General features: G+C 46.4%; 2 protein-coding genes across 6 annotated transcripts in view; one reads left to right on the top strand and one right to left on the bottom strand.

The window, feature by feature from the left end:
- Positions 1-9,836: 9,836 nt before the first annotated feature.
- On the bottom strand, positions 9,837-27,363 carry Znf473 (zinc finger protein 473). Of its 3 annotated transcripts, none has more exons than XM_078031584.1 (7): positions 27,239-27,363; positions 25,892-25,975; positions 24,860-25,050; positions 19,497-19,586; positions 17,971-18,097; positions 16,238-16,327; positions 9,837-13,896 (listed from the first exon to the last, which is right to left on the bottom strand). In XM_078031584.1, exons 3-7 carry the CDS (start codon positions 24,917-24,919, stop codon positions 11,513-11,515), a joined length of 2,751 nt encoding a protein of 916 aa, XP_077887710.1. In that variant the 5' UTR covers positions 24,920-25,050; positions 25,892-25,975; positions 27,239-27,363; the 3' UTR covers positions 9,837-11,512. The 3 variants fall into 3 exon arrangements, with proteins under 3 accessions (XP_077887710.1, XP_077887709.1, XP_005341714.3); XM_078031583.1 differs by lacking the exon at positions 27,239-27,363 and adding an exon at positions 26,800-27,070; XM_005341657.5 differs by lacking the exons at positions 19,497-19,586; positions 27,239-27,363 and adding an exon at positions 26,800-27,070.
- Positions 27,080-27,374, top strand: part of Vrk3 (VRK serine/threonine kinase 3) — a 35,865-nt gene continuing 35,570 nt past the window's right edge. For 2 of the 3 annotated variants that reach the window (XM_040278820.2, XM_013365873.4), the window contains exon 1: positions 27,083-27,234. The gene's annotated coding sequence lies outside the window, so the exon portion shown is untranslated. Of the gene's footprint in view, positions 27,235-27,374 lie in introns of all 3 variants that reach the window. The other variant, XM_021721051.3, reaches the window with a different exon arrangement.

Below are 27,374 nucleotides of genomic sequence, written 5' to 3' on the forward strand. Positions count from 1 at the left end.
GTGTTGCCCAGGCTGGCCCCAAACTCCTGGGCTCAAACCACCCTCCTGCCTCAGCCTCATACAGTCACATACCGCCTCGTGTGGCTGCTTCTCTACCTTCTTCTTCTTCTTCTTCTTTTTTTTATTTATTTTTAGTTCTCAGCAAACACAACATCTTTGTTGGTATGTGGTGCTGAGGATCGAACCCGGGCCGCACGCATGCCAGGTGAGTGCGATACCGCTTGAGCCACATCCCCAGCCCTTCTCTACCTTCTTTAATGGCTTTCTATCCTTATTGCACAAGATTTTCTGGGAGACTATAAAGTTAACAACTTGCACAGTGAAATTAGACAAACTCAGGTTTCTGTTCTTGCTTAATACGTAATCTCTCTGAGTTTTGAAGTTTTCTAATCATATTTTTAAAAAAGACAGACGACAGACAAGAAAAGGTACCAGGATTTTTTTTTTTTCTCTTTAGCTGTAACATTTCTCCCACTTAGAGGTGGTTTAAGCCAGGAGTCAATAAACTTTTCTGTGAAGGGCCAGATAGATGTGTTAGACTTTCCAAGTCATTGATTGAACTCTGCCATTAGAGCACCTGAAAGCAGCTGTAGACAGTTATGAATAAATGAATGGGCATGCCTGCATCCCAACAAAACTTTATGTTGAGCAAATAACTGAGGTACAGTTTCTGCAAAACACCTCACTCTCTCGCCTGCTGTGCCCCGGAATCGGTGGCTCCAAAGGAAAAGAGATTGAGATTTAAACAGTGAAAAAGGTTTTTTTTCTTTGTGCATGAAATTTGGGGGCATAGATTCATCCTCTTTTACACGTGGTTTGACACTTGACTATATTTTAGTCAAGATGGCCCTAGCTACTATAACAAACAAACTTCCAAAATATATACTAGACCAGAGTTCATAAAAGTTGATTTCTTATGTAAGGTATATTGTTGAACCACAATGCAAAGAAACAACCACCGACTCCAATTTTAAATCAAATTAAAGCAAACTTGTGTACACAAAAGGTGGCCAGCAACTGTCTCTCCCAAAGCAAGGCTAGAGATCAGCCCAGCTCTTGGAAGAAAAGGTTTATATAGCACAAGAAGTTACAAAGCGGGAGTGTCTCGGGAATGTACAGCTAACAGGGTTCTGGCAAGCATAATACAAGGGCAGATGGCAGATTAATGATCTATATGCATGATACTTCAAGGTAAGGAGTAAATTCAGATCCCAACATCAGAATTTATGAGACGCTGCTGAGGTTTCAGAGAGGATCGTTATCTTGTCAAGGAGAGCCAGGCATGGGTGAGTTCAGCACACGGGCGGGAATTCCAAACAAGTTTAGAAATCTCAGTAATTTATAGTAAAACAGAAATTAACTTTTTCATGACTTTGTGACCAGATGGCTCCTAATCTTAAAACGGAATTAGGGTGAGTTCACCTATACTTGGTGCTTCTGAGTGAATGTAGTTTTCCTTAAAGTGACAGTTCAGGGTCGTAGGCTACTTCCATCTCAACTTGTAACTTCCAGCGTCACAGTGTTCATCATAAGAAGGGGAAAGACTGAGGGAGGTAGCAAAGAAAGGATTCTGTGGTCAAGGAGCGCGGGTCGCAAAGGTTTCTGGGAAATGTAGTCCAGTCGCGAGGCCTACGTCCAAGTATCAGGACAGCGGCTGCGCCCAGGTGAGTAGGCACCTTGCAGGGCAGACCAGGGCAGGAGAACGTGGGCCGTGCTAGGTAGGCGGGCAGGTGGTCAGCCCGAGGACCCAATCGGCTGTGCGTGGCGCGTCGTCCCCTCCTGTTTCACGCGAGCCAGCCCCAGCGCCTCAGCGCCCTCGCAGCCCACACCACGCGGGAGTTGGGCGCTTGTGCCTGAAGGGGACTGGGGCCAATTCCTAGAAATGGGTCCGCTCCTTTCCTCACTTTGCTGTGAAGGAGTGGACTCCGGGAGGCTCTCCCGCGCCTCCCACGTCACAGAGCCATTAAGTGGTCTTAGGGTAGGTGGCGCAGATATCCAGGGAGACGCAGCTCTGGGTTCAAGCAAAGGTTTATTGACAGAGACCTTCTGCCAGGCTGCCCTTCTGCCCTTCTGCCTGCTGGAAACAGCTTAAAAATACCTGTCTGCCCCTGTGATTGTCACTTGGCGCCTTTGCTGTGGTTTGGGTAGTCAGATGCCTTGGGGTGGGCATAAGGGGAAGGTCATGCCTGGGTGGACAGATGCCGATTTTCAGAAGTTACTTTGGCCTAAGGACCCAGCATTCCGGCCGTTTGTCTTCTAATGATAAGGGCCTGGGTTCCTTCCAGCTGAAGAAGGGCGAAGAAGGGTGTAGGCTGGAACTGCAGGGAGGGGCTACATTGGCTCAGAAAGAGCTGGTTTATGGTCTGGTTAGTGAGTGCCTTTACTCTGTTTCTCAAAAACCTTTTCAGGCAATTTACCAGACAAGGTCCTATTAAGAGCACTGTCATGAATGTAAGGAGAAGCCCAAGAGGGGAACAGCCAGGGGAGTGACTGGCCCAAAAGGTTCCAGGGAGATGGCTGTGGTCCTCCGGGCGGGGTTTCTTGGTGCTCTCCCAGAGCTCGGCTGTTTTTCCTTGGACTGTTATGGATTTGTTGGTGAAATAACAGCATTTCCCTCCTAAAATAACACAAGTGCCTCCCTTCCCTGCTGCTAGTCAGTGGCTCTCCTATTTTGGATACCTACATTATTGGCTAAGGAGGTGACTTGAATTTGAAGAGACTCTAGGGAGTCTGCCACCTGCTCAAAGTCTTCATTCAGTTCTTGGGAGAGTTTATAGTAAAGATGGGTGGCTCTGCCTATTCCCGGTGTCCCTGTGCCAACTGCTGCCAATATGCCTGAACCAATGAGGACTGGGGCAGGGTTGCTCTTTGGCATCTGGGACTTGAATGAGTCCAGGAGGTGGAGGAAAGGGGCCAGTTCAACCTCCCCCTCAGAGTATATGGTTATATCTGGTGTGAAGAGGACAGGGAGGCAGAGGTGGGAATAGGGGGTGTTAGCAGCAAAGAATGAAGCTCCGCAGAGGAAGAAGATGCCAGGTTGGCTCCCGAGTGGCTGAGTGACGTTGTCAGCTGTGTTACACAGGACACTGTTAGTAGCATGGTGGAACAGAGACATAGGGTGGGAGAGGGTGCAGCAAAGTAGAGGACAGTGGAATACAGTGGTCACAGTGTTCATCATAAGAAGGGGAAAGACTGAGGGAGGTAGCAAAGAAAGGATTCGGTGGTCAAGGAGCGCGGTCGCAAAGGTTTCTGGGAAATGTAGTCCAGGCGCGAGGCCTACGTCCAAGTATCAGGACAGCGGCTGCGCCCAGGTGAGTAGGCATGAGGAAGAAATTACATGAGGAAGTGGTGAAGAGAGACGTAGATGGGAAGTCCATGGAGAGGGATAGGGTTTGCTATCGATGAGCTGGGGGTAAGAGGGCCGCAGAGACACAGTCAGAAGTATAGGATGGATGGGAATTAGTGAGGAGTTGCAAGGTTGTGTTGGGAAATATGCGCCGAGGGGGTCTAGGTGTGGGTTTAGTATGGTTGGGCCATGTTGTGTGTTGCTTGTCAGCCGGTTGGATGTAGGCCTTAGTAATTTTGATTATTCCTGCTGGATCTCTACCCCACCCATTTATATGGACTCCAGAATGTCCGTGGTTTTGAGCCCACAGAAAAGCACCATTAACTAGTAACTGTGTAAACATCTCAGGAGTTTAGTTCTCAGAGAGTGGCCAGAGGTCATTGCCACAGCTGCAGAGATGAGCAAAAACTAAACACAACAGACGTTCTGTGTTAGCTCTTTCCTTGCCTATTCCCACAAACACAGGTGAGAATGTCCACACCAGACTCACTTGCCAACGTGGGTTCTGAGGAATCAGCTTCCTCTGACCTGAGACAAATGGTATTCACATTCTCCATTTCTTTCAGACTTGGAGATGAGCTCTGTGATGCCTCCACAAAAGAGTGTCCTGAGGAGTCAGCTTCCCCAGTTGGGGGCGCTGTAAGGGTTGGCTTGGAGATGCCAAACTGGGGAGACCCAGGCTCCATGGTGTGGCCATCCACCAGAGAACCTAGGAAAGCAGCAGAGGCATTTGATGTGTTTACTGGCCACTCCCAAGGGAGATGCCTCTGGGTAGGAAGGTCTCCGGTGTCATGAACCTAGGCGAAGCCTGAGGCAGGCAGTGGCCCTCCTTAGGAAGCACATAGCACCTGGTGGAGAGAGAACCCGGAATGGCAGAGGGCCAGGAAAGAGCTTGAGACACCAGAGAACCTTCATGGAGAAGCCATTCAACTGCCAGGAATGTGGGAAAGTCTTCATTTATCCTTCAAAACTTTGCTTTCCATTAGCAAGACCACACTGGAGAGAAGCCTCACAGATGTGACCAGTGCAGGAAGTTCTACTCACAGGTCTCCTACCTTGCCCACCACCAGAAAACCCACACAAGGGAGAAGCCCTACAGATGCAGTGAGTGTAGCAAGGCCTTCTGCCCCTCCTCTGCCCTGGCCCAGCACAAGCCGTCCATACCGGGGAGAAGCCCTACAGATGTAATAAGTTTGGGAAGATCTTCAACCAGAACTCTTCTCTCACCCACCACCAGAGGACTCACACCAGGAAGAAGCCTCAGAAATGTAAGGAGTGTGGGAAAAGCTTCAGTTACAGCTCATCCGTCATCCAACGTCAGAGAATCCACCCAGGCAAGAAGCCCTATACCTGTAAGGAATGCGGGAAGGCCTTCAGTCAGAGCAGCCACCTGACTCAGCCCCAAAGGACCCACACTGGGGAGAAGCCCTATGAGTGTAAAGCGTATGGGAAGGAATACGCCCAGATCCCTCACCTCACTGAACACCAGAGGACCCACACCAGGGAGAAGTGCCACAAGTGCGGACTGTGTGGGAGAGCTTTAAGCCACAGCACCCATGTCACCCAGCACCAGAAGACCCACATGGGCAGGAAGTCTCATAAGTGTAAGGAGTGTAGGAAAAGCTTCAGTCACAACACATCCCTCATCCAACATGAGAGAATCCACACTGGCAAGAAGCCCTGTGCCTGTAAGGAATGAGGAAGGCCTTCCGTCAGAGCAGCCACCTGACTCAGCCCCCACAGCGGGGAGAAGCGCTTCAAATGTGAGGACTGTGGGAAGGCCTACATCCAGATCTCAAACCTTCTCCGACATCAGAATCACACTGGCAACAAATGCTCATCTTCAAGGCCAGTTCCAGAGAGGAACACTAACCCCATAGACTGACCTCATTCTTAGAAGGAGGATGTCACGTGTTATCACTAGCCAAGAGAGCTTCTCATTGTTTGGGGGGGTCTCCCAGGAACAGGTCTCTCTGAGCTTTTTAAATTGATTTTTCTTCCCTTAAATTGGATCCCAAAAAGTCAAGAAAAAGAGAAGAAAGTTATGAAAATTGACCCTTGAGAGTAAAAGTCTCAAATATACGTAGTTAAACAAATGCTAGGCAATTTTTTTTAAAACTTTAAACAACAAATTTCACAGTGTAAAGTTGGTTTAAATAGTGAACATCTTTCACACACAGCTACTTTTAGTGTCCTATTATTTGTGCCTATTATATTTCTGGGATTTATGCTTTAAAAAGCTGTTATCCCACTAAACATGTTTATTCAGGTCTAAAGGAGACTTTTTTCATATTTTAAACATAATTATTTTATATTAGAAATAATGCTTATACTTTTATAATAGGAACAATTTTGGTAGGAAATAATACACTTTCATTATAAAGGATAATTTGTGAAGTACGGAGAAGTATGAAATAAAACATCAATTCCCTATAAAACCACAGCTCAGAGAGATTTAGTAGTCATTCTTGAGTGTTTCTTTGTGGGTTATTTTTGGTCGGTATTCTATATTCATATGTTTAAACTATCAGAAATTTTGAATTTCACAATTCAGCTGCCCTCAGAAGCCATATTTTTTTTCATACATTCTTCCAAATCTTTTAAACAAATGTAATTTTATTTCATTGGAGTCCCAGAGAGTCAATCTGCCCTCATCATACCATGAGCAGTTTCCTGTCGCCTATGCATCACACTCATCGTTAATGCTAATGGTTGGTCACTGAGAACAGTTCACAGATCCATTCCCAATTAGCTCTTTCTCCTAAGTTCCTGACCGACACAGGTTCACCAGCTTTTCCAATTGAGAATAATGTTGCAATGAGCAGTTCCAAGCTCACCTCCTCCAGATTCTTTGGGGGATAATTTCTTGTAGGCAGATTCCCAGGGTGGCAATGATGGGCACCAAGGCTCCAAGCATTTTGATTCCTCAAATGTGTTGCCAAACTGCTTTCCAAAGGGGCAGTTGGAGTCAATGCAGTTCACACAAGCTGGATGTGAGGACCACAACTGTATTTCTATAGCAACAAATGTCAATCAATGTGTCATTAAGTAATCCTTAACAGCTAATGCTTTGCAGTTTTCTGCAGTTGCCACTTACTCCACCGACATAGTATCAAGTCCTTCTTGGATGTTCTAGCTTTCTAATTTTCTTTTCTTTCCTTTTTGATACCAGGGATTAAACTCAGGAGCACTCAACAACTAAGCCCCATTCCCCAGCCCTATTTTTTTTTTTTTTTTTGGTATTAGTGACAGGGTCTCACTGAGTTGCTTAGTGCCCGAGGCTGGTTTTGAACTCACAATCCTGCCTCAGCTGAGCCGATGGGATTACAGAGGTGTGCCACTGGGCCCAGCTCTTTTTTTTTTTTCCTTGACTTTTATAAATGTGGCATGGAACATCTTTTCTGCAGCAGGGATGAGCACCTGATCACTTGCCAGGTGAAATCCGGGCAGTGAGGTCATAGTCTCCACACACATCGCCAGTGGCTTTGCAGAAGTCCTGTGTCACTTGGCACTCTGCCAGCAGTGTATGGTGCTGTGTCTAACCCTAATTCTAACCTGTGGTAACTAACATTATGGTTTAAAGCCTTTGCCTGGTATTTCTTCTAATATTTTGGGGCTTCTTTCATGATTGAAATATTCACTGTGCATAATTCAGATGCTACAAAAACTGAAAAAAATGTATTGTGCCCAGTAAATCATTCCAAAGACTGAGACTTTTTCTATAAATATGAATCTCCCTTTTTGTTTTTATGAAACATTATATAATTACTCAGATGTGTGGTATTTTTATGTCACATAATCACATGCACATATTGATCTTAGAAGTTACCTTACTTGACATAATGTAGATGATTTCCCATGAGAGCACAAAGTCTGTACACCTTAAACACATTATACAAAGAGATGAATATGTACCTATGTATCTTTAAACAATTGCATATTTCATGCCATACTTCTTTGATTTATGCAACCAACCCCCACGAATGTACATTTAGGTTTCCATTTTCTTTTGCATCATTAGACATTTATATTTTACATGTGTAGCATAAGAAGAGTTCCAAACATGCGAGTGAGGTCATAAAATGACATTTAAATTTTTCAGTTATTGCTGGTCATAGTGGTGCACACCTATAATCCCAGCAACTCAGGAGGCTGAGGCAGGAGGACTACAAGTTGAAGGGAAGCCTCAGCAGTGTAGCAAGACCCTGTCTCACAAGGCGGGGGAGGGAGGCTGGGGACATGACTCAGGCAGAGCACTTGCCTGGCATGTGTAAGGCTCTGGGTTCAATCCCCAGTATTGGTACTTTTTTTGGGAAAAGTGTTGTTGTTTTTTTTCCCAAGTTACTGCTCAAGTCCTCCACAAAAAAATGAACCAACCATTTTACATGATTCCTTGAAGTATGTGCTCCTCCACTTTCCTCACAAACACTTGGTATTAGTTGCTTTAAAAAAAAAAACATTTTTAAATCTTACAGGTAAAAATGTCCTAAAGATTAATCATCTTTTATGCATTTATATTTTGCATTCTGTGAATTGCCTATTTATATATTTTGCCCATTTTCACTCTTTACATAACAGCAAGTCTTTATATATGTGTATACTTACCCTTTAATATGTGACTAATGTTTTCTGTTATTTCTCTTTCAATTTTATGGTGTATTTTGCTATACAGAAATTTTAAACTTTCAGGCATTCAAATCTGTTTTCCTTTTTAGTTCTTGAACCAATTATCATGCTAAGAAATCAGCCTTTCTCATCTCTAAGGTTATGGGGGTGGGGTGGGGGGAGTTCTCCTGAGTTTTTTATAAGATTTTTTTAGAATTAAAACTTTATCCAACCAGATTTTTAAATGGTTTATGGTATGAAGTAGAGATTTGCTATCAGCCAAGAGTATTATGGTGCTCAGGGTAAATAGGAAATTCATTGGCTAAGATGATTAAAAAGTTTCACCTTCAGGTACAGATAAATCCAGGTGCTTACATGGTCTGCTGGTAATCTGTTCTTTGCTTTCAGTTCTACTTTAGCACTCATTTCACATAGCTGGTCCTCCTGGCCCAATTCATGTTCTAAAACCTAATCCCCAATGTGATTGTTTGAATGAGGCAGGGGATTAGTGCCAAGACCCCATGGAGCTCCCTGGGTTCATTTTCCCATAGGGTCTTTCTTCATGGTGGCAAAGTGCCCACCAGCAGTTCCAGGTTTCTCTCTTATCAACTCGGCAGCCCAAATATAGAAAGCACCTCACCCCCCATTCCTTCCAATACTACCTCTTACCCCTCCCACTACACTCCTTTGCCTCCTCACTGATCCCTTCTTCCACCTTTGCCCCACTCTGTCACACATCGAGGGAATCCTGCTAAACAGGCCTGTCAATTCCATCTCTGCCCTCAGCCCTCCAGCAGCAGCCCACATCTCTGCTAGGGCCTGTCAAGTCCTTCAGTGCTGCCTGAGGCATGCAGTCTAGACCTGACCTGCACACCACAGCTCCTCCTGCTCCAGCCCACACAGGCTTCCTTGCTCCCCTGAATGCGCCAAGCCCTCTCATCCTTCCACATTCTCCCTGGCTGCTCCCTCTGCCTGGACTCTCTGACATTCACAGGGCTTCCTCCTTGCTTTTGCATCTCTGCTAGTCACCTCAGAAGCCCTTCTTCAGCACTCATTTCACACAGCTGGTCCCTCCGGCCCAATTCATGTTCTAAAATCTAATCCCCAATTTGATTGTTTGCATGAGGCCTCTGGGCCTCATGTATGGGATTAGTGCGCCTATCACAGAACCCAAGGAGATTCCTTGGCCCTTCCACAGTGGGATGGTGCTGTCCAGGAACCAGGAAATGGGCCCTCATCAGACACCGAACCTGCCAGAACCTTGATCTTAGACTTCCCAGAATATGAATGCTACACCTCTGTTGTTTATAAGCTACCAAGTCAATGGCCATTTGTTACAGCAGCCCTATACACTTGGGCTTCCATACACCCCAGAACCCATTCCCTGCTCTCATCTACTGGAGGACTGCTGACTTCACTTTATTGTCTGTCTCTCCAGCTGGAACCTTTCACTTTCACAAGCCCTTCCCCACTGGCACATGAGCACCTGGTAGCCAGGCAATGTGGCATCAGGAACAGAGAAAAAAATACTTTTTTTTTCTTTTTTAAATGAGGTACCTTTTCTTCATAGCTTTATTATTTTTTTTTGAGAGGTGGGGAGGGGGGAGGGAGGGAGAGAGAGAGAGAGAGAGAGAGAGAGAGAGAGAGAGAATTTTCAATATTTATTTTCTAGTTTTCGGCAGACACAACATTCTTGTTGGTATGTGGTGCTGAGGATCGAACCCGGGCGGCACGCATGCCAGGTGAGCGCGCTACGGCTTGAGCCACATCCCCAGCCCTATTCATTTATTTTTTATGTGGTGTTGAAGATTGAACCCATGGCTTCACATGTGCTAGGCAAGTGCTCTACCATTGAGCCACAACCCCAGCCCAAAGAAGGAAATACTTTTAAACTCAAAACTTTAATCAGAGAACCAACCAACATGCACACACAGAGGGTATTTCTACAGGGACCCACAAAAACTCAGGTAATTAAACACATGCCATTTGAAAAACAGAAAGCTCTCCCCTGTGGTGTGGGCCCAACTAGCAGCCAGGAAGCCCCCATTTCAACTACAAAACCAACCATCAGGACTCAAGGTCCACTGCACAGGACACACATCCAGTCTATCCCCAGCACCCCAGATATATGCAATATCGTCAGCGTCCCACATCTTTGTAAGATTCTGTTGTGCTTCAGCAAATGTGACTGGGTCATTTAGTGAGCATGGGACAAGTCAGGAGCTGATGAGGTATTTAAGCTGGTCACGTTCCATGAGGTGACAGTTAGCTTGGCCAAGATGAATGGGCAGCTCCAGCAGGAAGGATCCCTTCACCAGGTTCAACAATAATCCCTGGTGGTCCCAGAACCTCCTCTAATAAGGCAAGTAGCATTTTTAAGATGTCACTTGTCAGTTGACAGTGATCCTCTGTGGAGTCATTCATTTCCCTTTTGGATTCCAGAAGCTTCAGGGTCAGGGCAATCGTATCTGCACTCCCTGCCCTTTGGCCTCGCTAAGTGCCTAGTGAGTGGCTAGCTTAGAAAAATGGTCATCAATTAACATCTCTATAACAAATTTCAGCTCCAAGCACCTCTTCCATGTGAGTTATTTTGCGTTAACACCCAAGGCAGCTTTACACACTGCCCCTGCTATCAGCAGAACCCATTCGTGAATTCAGCTGTTGGCAGTACCATTAACTCCCATGAAAAATTTGGGTCTCACATCATATTCATTTATTGGTACTGAGGATTGGACTCAGGGGTGCTTTACATCTGTATTCACAGTCCTTTTAATTTTTTGAGACAGGGTCTCACTAATTTGCCCAGGTTGGCCTTAATCTTCTGATCCTATTGCATCAGCCTCCCAAATAGCAGGGATTACAAGAATGCACCACTACAACTGGCTTAAGTAATGGTTTAAATGGAGGAAGACTATGGAAAGAGATGGTTTGCAAATATGGCCAGGGAGAAGATTCTTCTTAGAGTGAGAGGTTTGGGAGAGTACAAGTAGAGTTCTAACCATTCAAGGTGGAAATTTACATACTCCTCTTGGATTTTTGTGGATTCAGTAAGAAAAGGCTAGGACAGAGGACAAGCATTTAAAAAGAGGGAGATGAACAAAAACTTCTTTTAATATAAAACAGCATATTTGTGTTTTATCTGACATGTACTCACAGTCAGTAGTTCTAAGTACTTGACTTTATTTAACCCTCACAACTTCCCTGAGGTAGGTGATTATTATGCCCATTTTAGGGAAGAGGACATCGAGGCCCTGAGAGATTTTAACTTTCCCAAGGTCACTTGGTGTGGTAGATGGCAGAGGTGAACACAACTCAAGCAGACTGGCTCCAGATCTACTTCTGAATTCCAATGTTACACAGCTTCTCAACTTTTGTGTCTCGTTGTTTGGATGAAACCCATATGTATAAACTTTCTAATCAATCTTTATTGATAAAGAGGTTTATTTATTGTGAGAGGTGAAGCTCTCAATATGTTGGTTTCATATCTTGTATGCAGATGAACATGTTCAGATGTGTAGGACTCTGCTGCCACCCAGTGGCAGCGGACAGTATTGCTGCTTGTTACTTTTGAGTGTGAAGCCTCTGATGTCGGTTGAGACTGGAATAGCACCGAAATGTCTTTTGACAGTGTTGACAGTGATAAGGTTTCTCCTGGGTGTGAATTCTCTGATGCTGAGCTAGGTGGGCACTGAGGCCAAAGGCTTTGCCACATATTCCACAGGCGTAAGGCTTCTCCCCAGTGTGAATCCTTTCATGCTGTGTAAGATTTGCTCTCTGGGCAAAGGTTTTCCCACATTTGCTACACATGTATGGTCTCTCTCCAGTGTGAACTCTCCGGTGGATGGAAAGGCATGAGCTCTGGCTGAAGGATTTCCCACATTCCTGACAAACATAAGGCTTTTCTCCGGTGTGAACTCTCTGGTGTCGGATGAGTTGAGCACTCAGGCCAAAGGCTTTCCCACAGTCGCTGCATTCATAGGGCTTCTCCCCCGTGTGAATTCTCTGATGCTTAGAAAGGCATGAACTCTGATGGAATGTCTTCCCACACTCACTACACTGAAAGTGCTTCTTTGCAGCATGAGTCCTGTGATGCTGAATAAGGTAGTTATTCTGGGTGAAGACTTTGTCACACTCCTTACATTTAAAGGGCTTCTCTCCAGAGTGAATTAACTGATGTTCTGAGAGGTGAGCACTTTGGCTGAAGGTCTTGCCACATTCGTTACACTTAAAGGAGTGCTCACTTTGGGAAGACTGTTGTTCAGTGAGGGAGAGGTTATGGTCGGCTTTCCTGTGCTCACCACGTTCACATGGCCTCACCCCAGAGTGGATTCTCTGATGGCGACTGAGTTGTGTACTGTGGCCAAAGGCTTTCCCACACTGATGGCACTCAAAAGACTTTACCCTGGTGTGAATCTTCTCATGCTGAGTTAGGTATTTGCTACAGTTAAAGGTTTTCTCGCATTTGTTACACTTAAAGCGTTTCTCATTGAGCCTTTGATACTCTCTCTGTTCTGAGTTCAGATTCAAAATTTTCTTGCTTGTATCAAATCCTTGTTTTACTCTGGTGTGAGTACTCAGGTGGCAATTCAGGGTTGAATGGCAAATGAAGCGTTCTCCACACTCCTGACATTGGTAGGGGGCTTCGATGGTGTGGATTATCTGATGCTGCACCAAGTGTTCTTTGTGGCTGAAGGTCTCCTTGCATTCAGCGCAGCCAAAGAGCTTCTCTGTGGTATGACTGGACTGATGTCTAATCAGGTGTGAGGGTCGGCTGAAACTTTTGACACATTCCTGACATTTGTGGGGTTTGTAGCCTGTATGAATTCGCTGGTGTTCATTAAGGTGAGTGTTCCGGCAGAAGGTTTTCCCACAGTCACTGCATTTGTAAGGCTTTTCTCCACTGTGAACCCTCTGGTGGATCTTCAGTGAGGATGTATGGCTGAAGGCTTTCCCACATTCATTGCACTTATAAGGCTTCTCCCCAGTGTGGATGGCCTGGTGTTCAATGAGTAACGAACTCCGCCTGAAGGTCTTCCCACACTCCTGACACTCAGAGGTAGTTTTTGTAGCATGGGTCTTTTGATGCTGGATGAAATGCTTCTTCAAGTTGAAGGCTGCTTGGCACAAAGCACATTCGTAGTGTTTCTGAATGTGGGTCTTCTGGTGCCCAGCAAGATGAAGGGCCTGGCTGAAAGCCTTGCCACATTCATTACATTTGTAGGACTTAGCACTTATGGTGGTTTTCTGATATTTAATGGGTCGTGCACGATTGGACGGACAGTCATGATCTTGATTGTTACAGAGTTTTTCTCCAGTGTGAATTTTCTGATGCCATTGGAGGTGCATGTTCTGACTAAATGTTTCCCCACATTCCTTACATACATAGGACTTGTATCCTGTATGAGTCACAGGACGAACAAATAGGTAGGAACTCTGGATGAAACTTCTCTCATACTCTGGACGCACAGGGGGCTTCTCCTTTGTGTGAATGATCCAGTGCTGGATAAGGTGGTAACTCCGGCTGAAGCTTTCCCCACATTCACTACATTTATACAGGGTCTCCTCTCCCTGTACAGAATCCTGCTGGCTCTGGTCTGAGTAGTAGCCAAAGTCACTCCTACATTCTTTTGATTTAGCTGGTGTGAGGCTCTTTTCAGGAACGTCATGCATCACAGAGTCTTCTCCGGTGGAAAGGAGGGAACAAGGACTGAGGCCACTCTTGAATTCATGATTGCATTCTGTGGGACTTTCCTCGTTGATAGCAACATCAGTCCTCAGAAGACTTTCTGGATCTCCCAGAAAACTATCTAACCAGCTCTCACCTATACAGGTTTCAAAACTGGAGTTCCAGAGGCTATCTTTGGAAAATGCCTCCAAAATCTCCTGAGAGAGCCCTTCTTCTAAGAAATCCTGATGCAGAGGAGAGGCCTTGGTCTCAGTCATATCTGAAAGAGAGAATACAAATGTCTCCAGTGGGAAAGACCAGAGCTGTGGGCTGAGAATGTGGACAAGAGGCAGTAGGGGTGATATGTCTTGAGTCCAGCCTGTCCATCAAGGGAGTTAAAGGAAAGGGGCCCGAAGTGGTGTCCCGTCTGAAACTGGCATCAAGAAACAAGAGTCCATTCTCAAGAAGGGAATCTGGAAACTTCAGGAGTTCAACTGAGAGGGAGAATCCCAGCCATAACCCTCATAGCTACATCAATGACCATGTTCCCCAAAGTCTCCTGGGCTCACCTCTTTCCTCCCCTCCACTTTGTCCTACATAATCACTAAATTTTGCTCTTTCTATCCTGGTCCTTACTCCTGGAGAATGACCCAATCACCCACCCAGTCCTCCACATCTGAATCCTGGGAGTCTGCATCCCCACTCCCACTCACCACTTTCTGCCAGACCTCCTTGGGAATGTCAACTCCCTCCCTCTCCTGTGTCAATCATCAACTTCTACCAAGCCATCAGGGGCTGTGTGACAACCAGCTCTGGCTACATCACTCCCCCAATAAACACTTCCAGAGCCTCTGAAGAGAAATGCAAGTGCATGAATCCAGCATTCTCTGTACTGGCCCCAAAGAACTCCTGCACGTCCTTGAATTTACCAAACTTTCTTATCTGTGCCATAACAGGACTCTTGTGCCCAAGTGCCCTTCACAGGCAAACTGTTCTGTGTCCTAGCTTGAGTACCACCCTACTCTGAGGTATCCCCAAAACCCCACACTGCTTTCTGCTGAGAGTGCCCCACCTTGTGTTCTCTCTGAAACAGCTGAGCTTTCAGCACCCTCTACTGTGACTTGTGAGTAGATGACATACAAGCAGTCACAGAAAATTCTCAAGGACAAAAAGCAAGGTACCTCAGGTGCACTCTCAACCACCCCTGACAGCCCCCTTTCCAAAGTTGAACAAGCAGATCTGCCCTTATCTGGTCCACCCTCAACTACCAAGCTGTGCACCCCTGGGACCCCACAAAACATGAAATTCACTGCTTTCTCCGCACCTCCAGTCCCCCTACCCCACCCAGCCCATCCTGAACCATCATATTCTTTCAAGTCTGTTCCTTTGCGGATTTCATGGCTCTCTATCCACTGAACATCTCAGATACTGCCCATCTCTCAGCCTGTTAAGTGAAACTGAAACAAAATCTTTCCAGAGCCACCTCTTGCTCTGCATTGTCACATCTTCTGTGCTTCTGCTCCAACAGCTATCTGGCTGTTCTTCTCACCATGCCTCTGTGCATGCTGCTGCCTATGCCTCGAGCACATCAACAGCCGTGTACCAGGCCCCTCTTACATGCTGAGCATGATGTAGAGAGCTGGGAACACAGAATGAATCTAGCAGAATCTGCAGTTATAGCAGGAAGAAGACCTGAGTGATAACAATGCAGCACAGTTGTGACTATTGGAGATGTACATGTATACACACACACACACACACACACACACATGCCTACCTATATATTTAGTTGTCTCTACTTGAAAATATCCTCTATGTTAAAGTAACAGAAACAAAAATGAGAGGTCAGGGGAGCATGTGCCTGGATTGGTCTCCCTCATGTGACACTGGTGCTGAGCAGCAGGCTACAGAGGACTCATAGGCAGTGAGCCAAGCACAGGGATGCAGACTGATGGGCAGGTAGAGTCCCGGAATCCTGTGATCTCTGGTTTAGGGCCCACCTCCTCACACTGATACAGTAACACTGAGTGAAGCCACCCACACCCAGGTGAGGCACCTGCTTCTGCTCTTTCCTCCCAGGGATGTTTCCACCAGGGGAAGCACCACAGGAATCCTCACTGACCTACTCAATCAAAGGAACCCTGGCCCGGGAGACAGCAGAGTGGATCTTCTTGGCAGCATTCAGTCCTGGGCCTGAGTTACTCCCAAATGAGTTACTCTGCTAAGCCCAGGGCAAGGGAGAAAGGTTGGGTCTATGTAAAGGGAGGGAAAAGAGGTAGACAGACTGGGGGGTCTACGCCTCATAGGCACAAGGCAGGAAGGGGGCAGAGACTGACACAGGGAGTCAACAGCCTCCCCTTGTTGAATCTGGAAGGAAGAAAAGAGGACAGGAGAGGCACCAGGACAGCCTGTGCAAAAGGCCGAGGGAAGAGGATACACAGCAGGCATGTCAGATTGAGTATTGCTTAAGCATCCCTATCCCCTCTAAAATGAAGGGACAGACACCAAGGGATAAATGAAACCCACAGGCCAGATGTCAAGATGTCTGGGCAGACACACTGGGGGTTGGCCACCTCAGGCAGAGGTTCTGAGGTACACCAAGGGCCCTCCCCTCCACTTACCAGGGCCAGCTGCTTCTGGGCTTCCTTCTACCAGGTCCTCCAGCTCTTCCCCACCATCTGGATAGGAGATCAGGCTGGGTCTTGGGGGATCTGCAAAGACAGAATGACACTGCAGTCAATCACAATGTGGAAAGTCAACCATATGTCCAATAGGAATCTTTCAGCTCTCCCAACTTTATCCTGCACACAGCAGGGACTCCCCTACCTTGCTTCCGTAGCACATACTGGCTATAGTTTGGAGAAGATCTGCCCTGGTGTGACAAAATTCTATCAAATAAGTTTCCATAACATGTAGTCTTTTATTTATTTTTTAATCTTTTAGAATAAATTATTCTTAGAAAAAATTGAGGACCTAAAAAGGGGAAATAAGTAGCTGAGGTGACAGTGATGGGGAACTGGGATGCTGGGGCCTGGGAAATGCCAGACATGCACTGGGGCTGGGTCTGTGAGGCTGCTGTGCAGAAGTGGGTGGACACAGCAGGTCCAACTAGACCTCTGGGAAAAGCCTGCTGGCACACCTGGCTTTAAAGAGGGCTCCCACATCCCCAGAGCTGATAAGGCAGGCTCGCTAGGCCTAAACAATTTGAGCAAACAATATGGTTTAAAAGAAACACCTGCTTTTCTTGTGAGTCTGGAGTTTGGGTTTGTGCCAGGCAAATGGGGCATATGGTCAACCCCCAATAAAAACTCTGGGCCCTGAATCTCCGATGAGCTTCCCTGGTAAACAACATCTCACATGTATTGTCACATCTTGTTGCTGGGGAATTAAGTGAATCCCATGTGACCACTAAGAAGATTCTGTAGTAAATCACAGCCATGAGTCTGACCATAGGCTGAGTCCTGGGAGTCCTCCTTGCGAGTCGTCAAACCTGGGGGTGTTCCTGGGGACCCTAACTTGGCTGGGAAGGCAACTTCCCTTCTGTGAACCTGAGTTTCAGAATGATCAGTGAAAGAGGGCAATCCAACCTCCTCATGGGGTGACCAAAAGATTGAGTGAGAGCTTGACCAGCAGAGAACTTGGTTCATGACACAGCAGTTTCTGCTACTCCACTGCTTATTCACTCAGAAATGGTTCACAGGAGTCCTATGGTAGGTACTGGGGACACCAATGAACAAAGCAGGTTAAAAATCCTGCCCCTACGAAGTTCCCATTTCAGATGACAGATTAAGTAGTTAGAACACTAAGGAGCCATGAAGGAGTTGAGGAGAGTGAGGCAGGGCCTTCTCATAGGTCACAGCTCAGTGTAATAAAGGGAAGCCCTGAGAACTGTGGGCAGAGGGGACGGCAATCACAGTGACCCTAAGGTTAAGGAATGACTCCATGGTTACAAGTAGGAAATTCATAGGGATGAAGCTGAAGAGGCAGGCAGGAAGCCAGACGGGGCTTCTCAGCCTCACTCCACTAACATTTGAAGGTTGGATAACCCTCAGCTGGAGGTGCTGTCCTGTGAATTGTGGGAGGTGTGGCAGCATCTGTGGGCTCCACCCACTATAGCACCCCCCATCCCTGGACTCACCCACTATAGTACTCCTGCTCCAAACGCGAGGATTAAAAATGTCTACAGACATTGCCAATGTCTGCTGGCAGGCAGAGGCAGCCAATTGAGAATGACTGGGTTGGGCCATGCTGATACCTAGGCACTCAGAAGCTGGGACTCCAACTGGTGGGTGATAGCACAGGTGATCCCCAAGTAGGACAGTGACTGGGACCCCAGAGTCAGAAGAGCACTCACTCAGAAGAAAGAGGTTCTGGTAGTTGTCCAGAGCTGTGTCCCAGAACAGGTCCACCTGGTCTAGCCCCAGCTGCTCCCAATCCTCCAAGGTGAAATCCATGGCCACATCCTTGAGGGTGACAAATTCCTAAAATGCAAACACACTTAGTCAATCAAGTGCTGGGGCCAGGAAAGAGCCCAACAACCTACTCAGGGCACCCTAACCCTCAGTTTACCAGGACTTTGGCAGTAATTATCTTGTTCTCAGCCTCACAGGAACCTTGAGATATGACACTCAAGAGCCCTGTATACTGCAGACAAGAAACAGTCTTGGATGGGAGATAACGATGTCAAATCACTCACACAGGCAGAACTTAAACCCAATCTGCCTGATCTAAAATCCATTGATTTCTCAAAAGAAAATAAATTTTTAAAAATAATAAAAAGTTTTAAAAAATCCATTGATTTTCCTGCTTTTGTCTTTTTTTTTTTTGTATTAGATCAAAATTTTAATTTGTATTACTGTGGAAATTTTCAAACACACACAAGCAGGGAAATGCATATAATTAACCGGATGGACCCAGCACCCACGGGACCTCTAATTTCCCCTGTGAATACTGCAGTATTAATAGTAACTACTTACTATTCCTTAATACCTTAGACCATATTCCAAGTACACACAGAGATTTGTCTGACTTCTTGATGGTAATTCTGTAGTTACATTGTCAAGTTCTGAGGCCCAGGTGTGCAGTTGGCTTGTGTGGCTTGGCAGACCTTCATTCCTCAGCCATACCCCTGCAGCCTCTCTATTCTTCCATGCTCCTGACTTAAATTAAGGTCCTACATCTAGCTGCCCCTCTGCCCCTGTTTTTCTATAAACTGGTGAGGAGAGCAGAGGCCTGATCAGAGTCAGTACAGCCTTTGGAAGCAACCCTCTGCCCCAATGTGGTGCCAGATCCACTTTAGGCAATACAACCACCTAAGCTGCATGTCTACTGTTCAACTTTTAGTGATGCTAGATTTCTTCACTAATTAATACATATTTAAAATAAGAATTCAAAGGCTCTGGAAGTGACCCAGTGGTAGAACGCTGGCCTAGCATATGTGAGGTTATGGGTTCAATCCCCAGCACTGCAATAAAAATAAAAATGCTCAGTACTGACAAGAGAAAGTGAAAGGCTGCCCATCCCCATCACCCCATCACAAGGTGAAACTACGGCTATTTGAACTGTCCTTTCTAGATCCTCATTAGTGTGTTCATGGGCACATGTGTAAGGACGTGTGTGTATGCACACACAAAGGAATATTTTAAGAATGAAAAACTAACTCTGTTTAGTTTGGGTTTGAGGCTTGGCCCCACTACTTTCCACTATGGGTGGCCCCTTAAGCCTGATTCCTGGCCTACTAGTGAAAGGGACCAGTGAGTCCCATCTCATCAGGGTTACCCAGGCAGGAGAAGTGACTGAGAAGCTGCTGGGCAATGTGGCACGTGGGAAGGCCTCTACCCCCAGCTTACACTTCCCAACCCAACTCTCCAGGCCTCCGACCTGAAGGCTTTTCTTTGTCCAGTCGCCTCTTGTGCTGGGAATGGGATCAGCGCTCGAGGTGCAGCAAATCACTGGATATCCAGCTCCTCTCTGAGGCAGGGTTATTCCCAGGTTGTAGAAGAAAAGAGAATCAAAGTCACTTGCTCTAAGCCACACAGCTAGGTAGTGGAGGGACAAGAGTTGCTACCTGATGCATGACCCCAAGGAGGCTGACCATTCAGGGGCTTGGTTTTAGATTCTGTTGGTTCAAATTCAGATCCTATTTATGAGCTGTGGGACTTCATTATTCCACCTCTTTACGTCCATGTTCCTTGTCACTAAAGTGAGAGTGCTGTGAGGATGAAGGGAGCTGGTGCCTGCAAGTGCTTGGCAGGAAGCTGTTCAGCAAGCAGAGTTTGTCGCTCATGCATCCAGTCACATCAGGGCATCTGCTGCCAGCTCCTTGCCAGGCACAGGGCAGCAGGGGAGGCAACCTGTTCCTGTCCTTGTGGGATTTAGTCTGGGTATATCCACTGACATCAGTGAAAATGCTCTGTAAAACTCTGAGAATAATGTCCAACACACATGTGCAAGTGTATAAATAAATTGGTCATCTTGGAAGAATGACTGCAGGGACCCTACTCCTTATACTGAAAACTGGCAGGTAAAGGGAGAGAATCTCTGGGTTGCCCGGCTGAAGAGGGGCGAGGCCTCACTACGAAAGTGTTCCATCTCGGAAATGACGGGGACACCGCACTGGAACAGTACCCTGCTGAGTGAACAGACAACAAGGCAGGCAGTGCCAATGGCTGCCAGGACCACAAAGGCTCTGGGCCTCTGTCCTGCCACAAAGAATGCACCCAAGTCTAACTGAAGCCCTTGAACCAGTCACCACTACGACACACTAGATAGCACCAGGAGTATGGAGCCAGCAAGTGACTGAAACAAAGTCCATAGGTCAAACTGCCCGGGTTCTTCAAAGTACAAACTGTAAAGAAGAGAAGGGTGGAAGAGGGACCCACAGATCAAAGACTTCAGAGAAAACCAAAAGAGGGGCCATGGGGATGTGCACTTAGGTAATTAAACTATTTTGAAAACACAAACAGCATAAGGAAATGGTATCTAAAAATGTCAGGATACTTATGTGAGGTGTAAGAGGGTTGTGACAGGCTCCATACAGGCTTCTGGGTGACAAAGTCCTCCTTCTAGACCCATGTGGGGTCTGTTTTCATTGTGTCATGCATTCAGTGTGTCTGGATTTCATCACCCGTGCTTCATTAAAAAAAAAAAAATTTAATGAAGCATTTACTCAACAGGATTCTCCTGTGGGTGGAAAGAGAAGTGAGAAGAGCAGAAGCACAAAGATAAAAACAAAGACCAATCTAATAATCCCAGTGAGAAGTGATGAGATTCCAATTTTTTTTTTGGGGGGGGATACTAGGATTGAACTCAGGGGTACTGGACCACTGAGCCACATCCCCAGCCCTATTTTGTATTTTTTTTAGAGACAGGGTCTCACTGAGTTGCTTAGTGCCTCACAGTTGCTGAGGCTGGCTTTGAACTCATGATCCTCTTGTCGCAGTCTCCTGAGCTGCTGGGATTACAGGTATCCACCACCACGCCCAAGTTAGAGTTCCAAATATTTTGATGATGGTACAGACAAGATTTCCTGACAGAAAATCATAGAGTGTGAAAAGAGAAATGCCTGAAATGTTTCTAAGTTTTTACTCTGAGCAACTGAAAGGTCAGAATCACTGCTTACTGATAGGTGGGAGAAGCAGTTCTCAAGGCAGATGCTGACTCTGGTTTGGGACACTTGGAGTCTGAGCTCCCCTTTGACATCTGAGGCTGAATGATGCCTCCATGCCTCAAAGATCTCTATACCCCAATCCCAGGAGCCCAAGAATGCTGCCTTTATGACAAAAAGGGACTTTGCAGCTACAATGAAGTTAAGGATCTTAAAATGGGGAAGTGGACCATATGAGAGTTCTAAATGTCATCACAAGAGGCCTCATAAGAAGGACACAAGCAGTCACAGGAATGAGAAGGTGATGCAATGACAAAAAGCAGAGACTGCAGTGATACAGCCAGGAGCCAGTGAATGCAGAAGCCTCTAGAAGCTGAAAGAGGCAAACAAGGCATTCTCCCCTGGAGCCTCCAGAAGGAACCAGCCCTGATGATAACTTGTCTTTGGTCCCTTAAGAGTCATTTTGAGCTTTGACTTCAAGAACTGTTAAGAGAATAAATTTACGTTGTTCTTAAGCCACCAAGTTTGTGTGTTTTGTCACTGCAGTCACAAGACACTAAGGCAGATATCCAAAGGCTGATTCTAAACAGAAGCTGGGAGCAGAGCCAGAGAGGATCTTGTTTTTATCTGCAGTAGATCTTCCTCCTCCTCAGTTCCCAAAACTCCAAGAGCCCAACTCACCCAGGGAGTCCATAAGACGGTTTCCAAGATTGTACAGGCATGGCCCCAGCTACCCCTCAGATCTCACCTGCTCCATTCTCCTGTCACCCCCTCTGGCCCAGCCACACCACTTCCTTGCTGTTCCCTGGACCACTGCCTGCTCCCACTCAAAGCCTAAGATCTCAGTTCTCTACTCAAAAGTCTCTTTTCTAGGAGGCCGCCTCCAAACCCTCTGCATAAAACAGCAAACCTAACCTGGACTTCTTCTTCTTCTTTTTTTTTTTTGGTAGTTGTAGATGGACAGATACCTTTATTTTATTTTTTTTTTTAATGTTTATTTTTTAGTTGTAGTTGGACACAATACACTTATTTTGTTTGTTTACTTTTATGTGGTGCTGAGGATCGAAACCAGGGCCTCGCAGATGCTAGGCAAGCGCTCTACTGCTGAGTTCCAGCCCCAGCCCCTAACCTGGTTTATTCCCTTCCCCACATTATCTTTTCCACAGTTCTTAACGCCACCTGCATACTACATGATTTACTTACAGAATTTACTGTCATGGATTGAATTGTGACCCTCCAAAAAGACAGGTTGAAACCCTAACCCCCATACCTCAGGAAAAAACCTTATTTGAAAATAGGTTCTTTACACAGGTGACTGATTTGCGGTCATTAGAATGGGCCCTAATTCAACACAACCAGTATCCTAAAAACAGAAACGAGGACACAGAGACAGACATATAGAGGGAGGAGACTATACAAAGGTAGAGGAGAATGGTGTGCAAAGGTGAAGGCAGGATCTGGGTGATGCTTCTACAAGCCAAGGAAGGCCAAGTGGCCTGCACACCACCAGAGCTGGCACAGGCAGGAACGCTCTCCTCACAGTCCTTGAAGGAACCACCCCTGCCAAAAACTTCATCTCTAACTCCCAATTTCCAGAACTTCTAAGACAATACACGTCTGTTATTCAAAACACCCAACTTGTGGTACTTTGTTAACAGCAGCCCTCGCAAACTAATCCACTGTCCTCCACACTCCCACTCGTGTGAGCTTCACAAGCATGGAGACCATATCAGTTAAGGACCGTATCACAAGGATGGGGACCATATCACCTAGAACAAGGCTCCCGCACAGCAGACACACAACCAACACCTGATGAATAACACAAGGAAGCACACGGTCCTGGCGGCTAGGATCCTGGAGCAGGGGGAGAAAGGGCCAGAGTCTGAAGGGAAGGAGTCACCAAGGACTCACCAAGGACGGAGCCAGTACTAAGCAGGGTGGAGAAAACAGGGACAATAAACAGTCCTGATTACTGAGGCAGATGGAGTCACCCCCACCTTTGGACTTTCGGTTATGTGATCCATATAAACAGTCTCCTGAAAGTTTAAGCCAGTTTGAATTGGAGTTTCTTGTACTTGTAGTTCAAATTGTTACTGTCCATCCACTGTTGAGAGCAATGAGTCAAAAAGGTTTTACAGCAAGAGCCAGATCGCAGAGGGCCTTACTGAGCTTTTGTTCCTCAAACTCTTATGGTTTCAATATTATGTATCCCTCAAAATCTCATGAGAGACAATGCAAGAAAGTTTAGAGGTGAGACAGTGTCTTAGGAGAGCCTAAAATTATTGCATCAATTCACTGATAGTGATTAATAGTTGTAGGAAGGTAGGGTGTGGCTAGAGGAGGTGGGTCACTGAGGGCATGCCTTTAGGATATACATTTTGTCTGTGGTGAAGGGAGCACTCTCCCTCTGCTTCTGAGTCACATTCCTACACCACACTCTTCTGCCATGATGTCCTGCCTCTCCTTGGGGCCCAGAGCAATGCATTTGGCCATCTACGGACTGAGATCTCTGAAACTGTGAATTCCAAAATAAACTTTCCCTCCTCTAATTTTCTTCTTAGGTTTTTGATCATGGCAGTGAAAATGCTGACTTAAACAGACTCCTAGAATGTGTTGGATAGGGATCCTTGGAACAACATTGGAAGGTGTAGATGACAGAAGCAGGGACCTGAACCCTGGGGCTCAAGGGAGCCACAGAGGGCTTTATACAGGGAGAGTTAAAAGGTCAGAGCATGCATTCAACAAACATTTCTGCTGTGTGCCAGATCCCACTGAGATGCTGGGGACATGGTCAGGTGTCAGGACAAGGACCTGGGCCTTGGCCTTGAGGAGTTCACTGTCTGATGCAGACTCAGGGATGCTAGATGATAACCCTGAGGTGGCAGGGCTGTGACAGGGCTAATAAACCTTGGAAGGGAGAGGGAAAGTTACCATGGGATAAAGCCAAGCTTCCTGAAGTAGAGGACATTCAAACTGGACCATTAAAGACAAGCAGGTATTAACCAGGTAGAAAAGTTTTTAGCATTCATTCACGCAACAAACACCTCAAAAGCCTGCTGTGTGCTTGGCCTGTGCTAGGCCCTGGCAATCCAGAGATGAATCCCAATCATCTCCTCTCCCGAGAAGCATGTACTCTTGTGGGGCTGACAATATGGGCAGAGACAGGTGGATTTACACTACAGAGAAGTCATCAGAGCATAGAAGGGAGGCCAGAATAAGGACAAGCTGACTCTGTTTGGGAAAGATGGGGAGATGAGCTGGCTCTTGAGGGCTGCATAACATGTTACCACAAACAAGAACAGCAGGATATTCTAGCAGAGGGCATAGCCCAGGCAAAGGCAGAGAGATTGGAAAGTACAGTGTAACATTTTACCATCAGATCAGAAATGGAGTACTGGTTATCTGGCAAAATGACAGAAGATGCTGGAGAGGTAGGCAGAAACCAGGTCATGCAGGAGTGGGCATTTTAACCTGTAAGCAACAATGCAACAAGGATTCCATAGCAGGACAGCAACGGTATGAAACGTTACCATAAAAAGACAATTGGGGAGCCATCATGGAACAGCAAGCAGGGTACAAAGGAAGGCTGGATTTCTTCTGAGGGTAATCAATTAAGATAAAGGAACCCTCAACTTACCTCAGCCATAGCCGCCATGTCCCAGTAACCTCTTTCAAGCTCCTCCTCCTTCCCTTCCATGTTCCCAGCTGGCAGAGCTACAGGAAGGGAGCTGTAAGAAACTCTCCCTTCCTTCTACAGTTGACTCCCTGTCCATGCTGGATGAGCCCCCAAATGTTCAGAAGTGGGCGGGACTTCTGAAGTGATTCTCCCTTTAGGAATCAACAAGAATTACATTTAATTAAACTACTCCAGCCCCACATTTCCATTGTACTTCAGAACTTGTAAAACAACCTCATAACCATGCTTAGTACTTACTTTATAGGTGTTTGTGAGATCTGGCAATGAGTGTCTATACTTTGTTGGGACCTTTGATTTTGCTCTCGGCTGTGTCTTAGCACCAGCACAGTGCTTGTTGTATAGCAGGGGCTTTTAAAATAATTGTTGACATAACAAATGTCTCTAACTGAATCAATGGGACCATACTTCTGGGATTTCTTGATTATCATATCTAAGATTTGAGCCAGGTGAGCTGGCCTCCAAAGCTGTTGCTATTCTACAACAGCAATATTTCTGAAACTTTTTTTTTAAACCACGACCCACAGTAACAGAAATGACAGTCAACTCTCCATATCTGTGTGTTCTGTGTCCTTCGATCCAATCAACCTCAGGTAGAAAATAGTTGAAAAAAAATTTGCATCTCTGGCTGGGGATATAGCTCAGTTGGTAGAGTGTTTGCCTCCCATACAAGGTCCTGGGTTCAATCCCCAGCACCACCAAAAATAAATAAATTAAATTAAATTGCATCTGTACCAAACACACAGACGTTTTCATTGTCATTATTCCTTAAACAACATAGTTTAACAAAACTTGAAAACTGGTAAATTTCACCTAAAAATGAGATTTTCAGCTTCTGAAACACCCTAGAATTTGGCATCACTGGGTATGCATCCCCACAAATCGAGTTCACTGGAGCCCATTTAAAGCTCCCCCTTTAGACGGAAGTGATCCCTGCACCCCACAGGCCTCACAGCAGCAGGATCCCTCCCTTACCTTAACTACCGCACTCTCACCAACATCCAACTTTGAGATAATTTCCAAATCACAGTTCTGTTCCCATTTCATATACTCTTAGACCTGAAAGGGAAGAAATGGGGAGTGAGGCCTCTGAATGAAGCCCAAGGTACCCACCCAGGAGTCTGGGAGTCTTGCCACCTTCTTAATGAGGGTCTGTGGTTACATCATTTACTCTCCCTGAGCTTCAGTTGCCACATGTTCCAAATGGGGCTACTGCAACAGATTCACAGTCCCTTCTCTACAATTCCAAAACCTAAAGTCCCTGAAAACCTGAAATTCAGTCATAAATTGACAGGAAATCCTAACCTGGATTGCCACCGACTACATATAATCTTCTTTCTAGTCAGTGGAAGTCCGTATACACCTTTCCCCGACACCACGCAGAAAACTTTGATGACACAATCACTGTCCCAGATTCCGCCAGTAAGTTGCCTAGTTGTGAAATACTGTCTTTCTAAAATCCGAAAAACTCTGATTCCCGAGATGATCCTGGTGCCAAAGGCATCCGATGACAGCGAGGACCTGCGCTATGTCTTAGTGCTGCTGTGACTGCACCGCGCCTGGGCACAGAATGCGCTCTAGTCAACGTTCAATACTTGGACATCCTCAAGAACTCCCTTTCTTCCTCAAGATCCTGCCCAGATCTGCCGCCTTTAGAAGCCTCGTCCCTCTCTTTCGCCCGGTCTCCTCAACTAAATAGAAACACTCGTCTCACTTTAGGAAGAATCTGACTTAAGGGTTCAAGATTCCATCAAGACCTCCACCGCCCACGACGACAAGATTTTTGCCTAAGTTGCGCTAATAGTATAGCTTCGCCCCTCGGGAAGAACCGAGCCCACGAGTCTCCAGGGTTCTCAGTGACCCCGGACACGACATTTGCGTACCTCGAGATTGCAGTCCGCCCGGCTAACAGACTTTCCCCAGCTCGGTAGGAGAAATAAACCTAACTCCTCTCACACGCGCCTCTTCACGGGAACTTCCGGAACCCAGCGACACTTCCCAGCTATTCTACCCAGACTCCTCCGCGCCAAGCGCCAGGACTCTATTTCCCAGAGGGCTGTGCGCGCGCCCGCGCTTGGCTTCCCCGCCCCACACGCCTCTTTGACCTTGGAGGCCCCCGTAGAGCACCCTGGGAAATAGAGTAGATTCCGATCTGGACTAGGTGAAACCACGGTTTTGTAGACCCTGTTAAAGGATCGACTTAACCTTCTTCTGCCTTTCCGGAAACTTCTACATATAAAGGAAACAACCCGAGGTTGCCATGGAAAGACGCGGAGGAAGCGGTTGGCGTTACCAAGAAGACGCGCGGAGTTAAAGAGGTACCTTTGATTGGTGGGGAGATGCCCCGTAGTTTATCTTGATTGGCTTCATGTGCAGTGGGACATGCGCAGTGGGATGAAGTGGAGTTCCGAAGAGGGTGGAAGTAAGCGACGAGGGAGTTTCTCCCCAGCCGGCTTAG

Source organism: Ictidomys tridecemlineatus, chromosome 15 (assembly GCF_052094955.1).
Source record: "Ictidomys tridecemlineatus isolate mIctTri1 chromosome 15, mIctTri1.hap1, whole genome shotgun sequence".
NCBI classification, from domain to species: Eukaryota; Metazoa; Chordata; class Mammalia; order Rodentia; family Sciuridae; genus Ictidomys; species Ictidomys tridecemlineatus.

What these genes read in the sequence shown, in the direction of transcription:
- Znf473 (XM_078031584.1), bottom strand. Translation starts at nt 24,919, where the DNA reads ATGGAAGGGAAGGAGGAGGAGCTTGAAAGAGGTTACTGGGACATGGCG. An exon ending in ACATGGCGGCTATGGCTGAG is followed by an intron (nt 19,587 to 24,859) that starts GTAAGTTGAGGG and finishes ACCCTGCCTCAG; the next exon opens with AGAGGAGCTGGATATCCAGT. An exon ending in GGACAAAGAAAAGCCTTCAG is followed by an intron (nt 18,098 to 19,496) that starts GTCGGAGGCCTG and finishes TTTGCATTTTAG; the next exon opens with GAATTTGTCACCCTCAAGGA.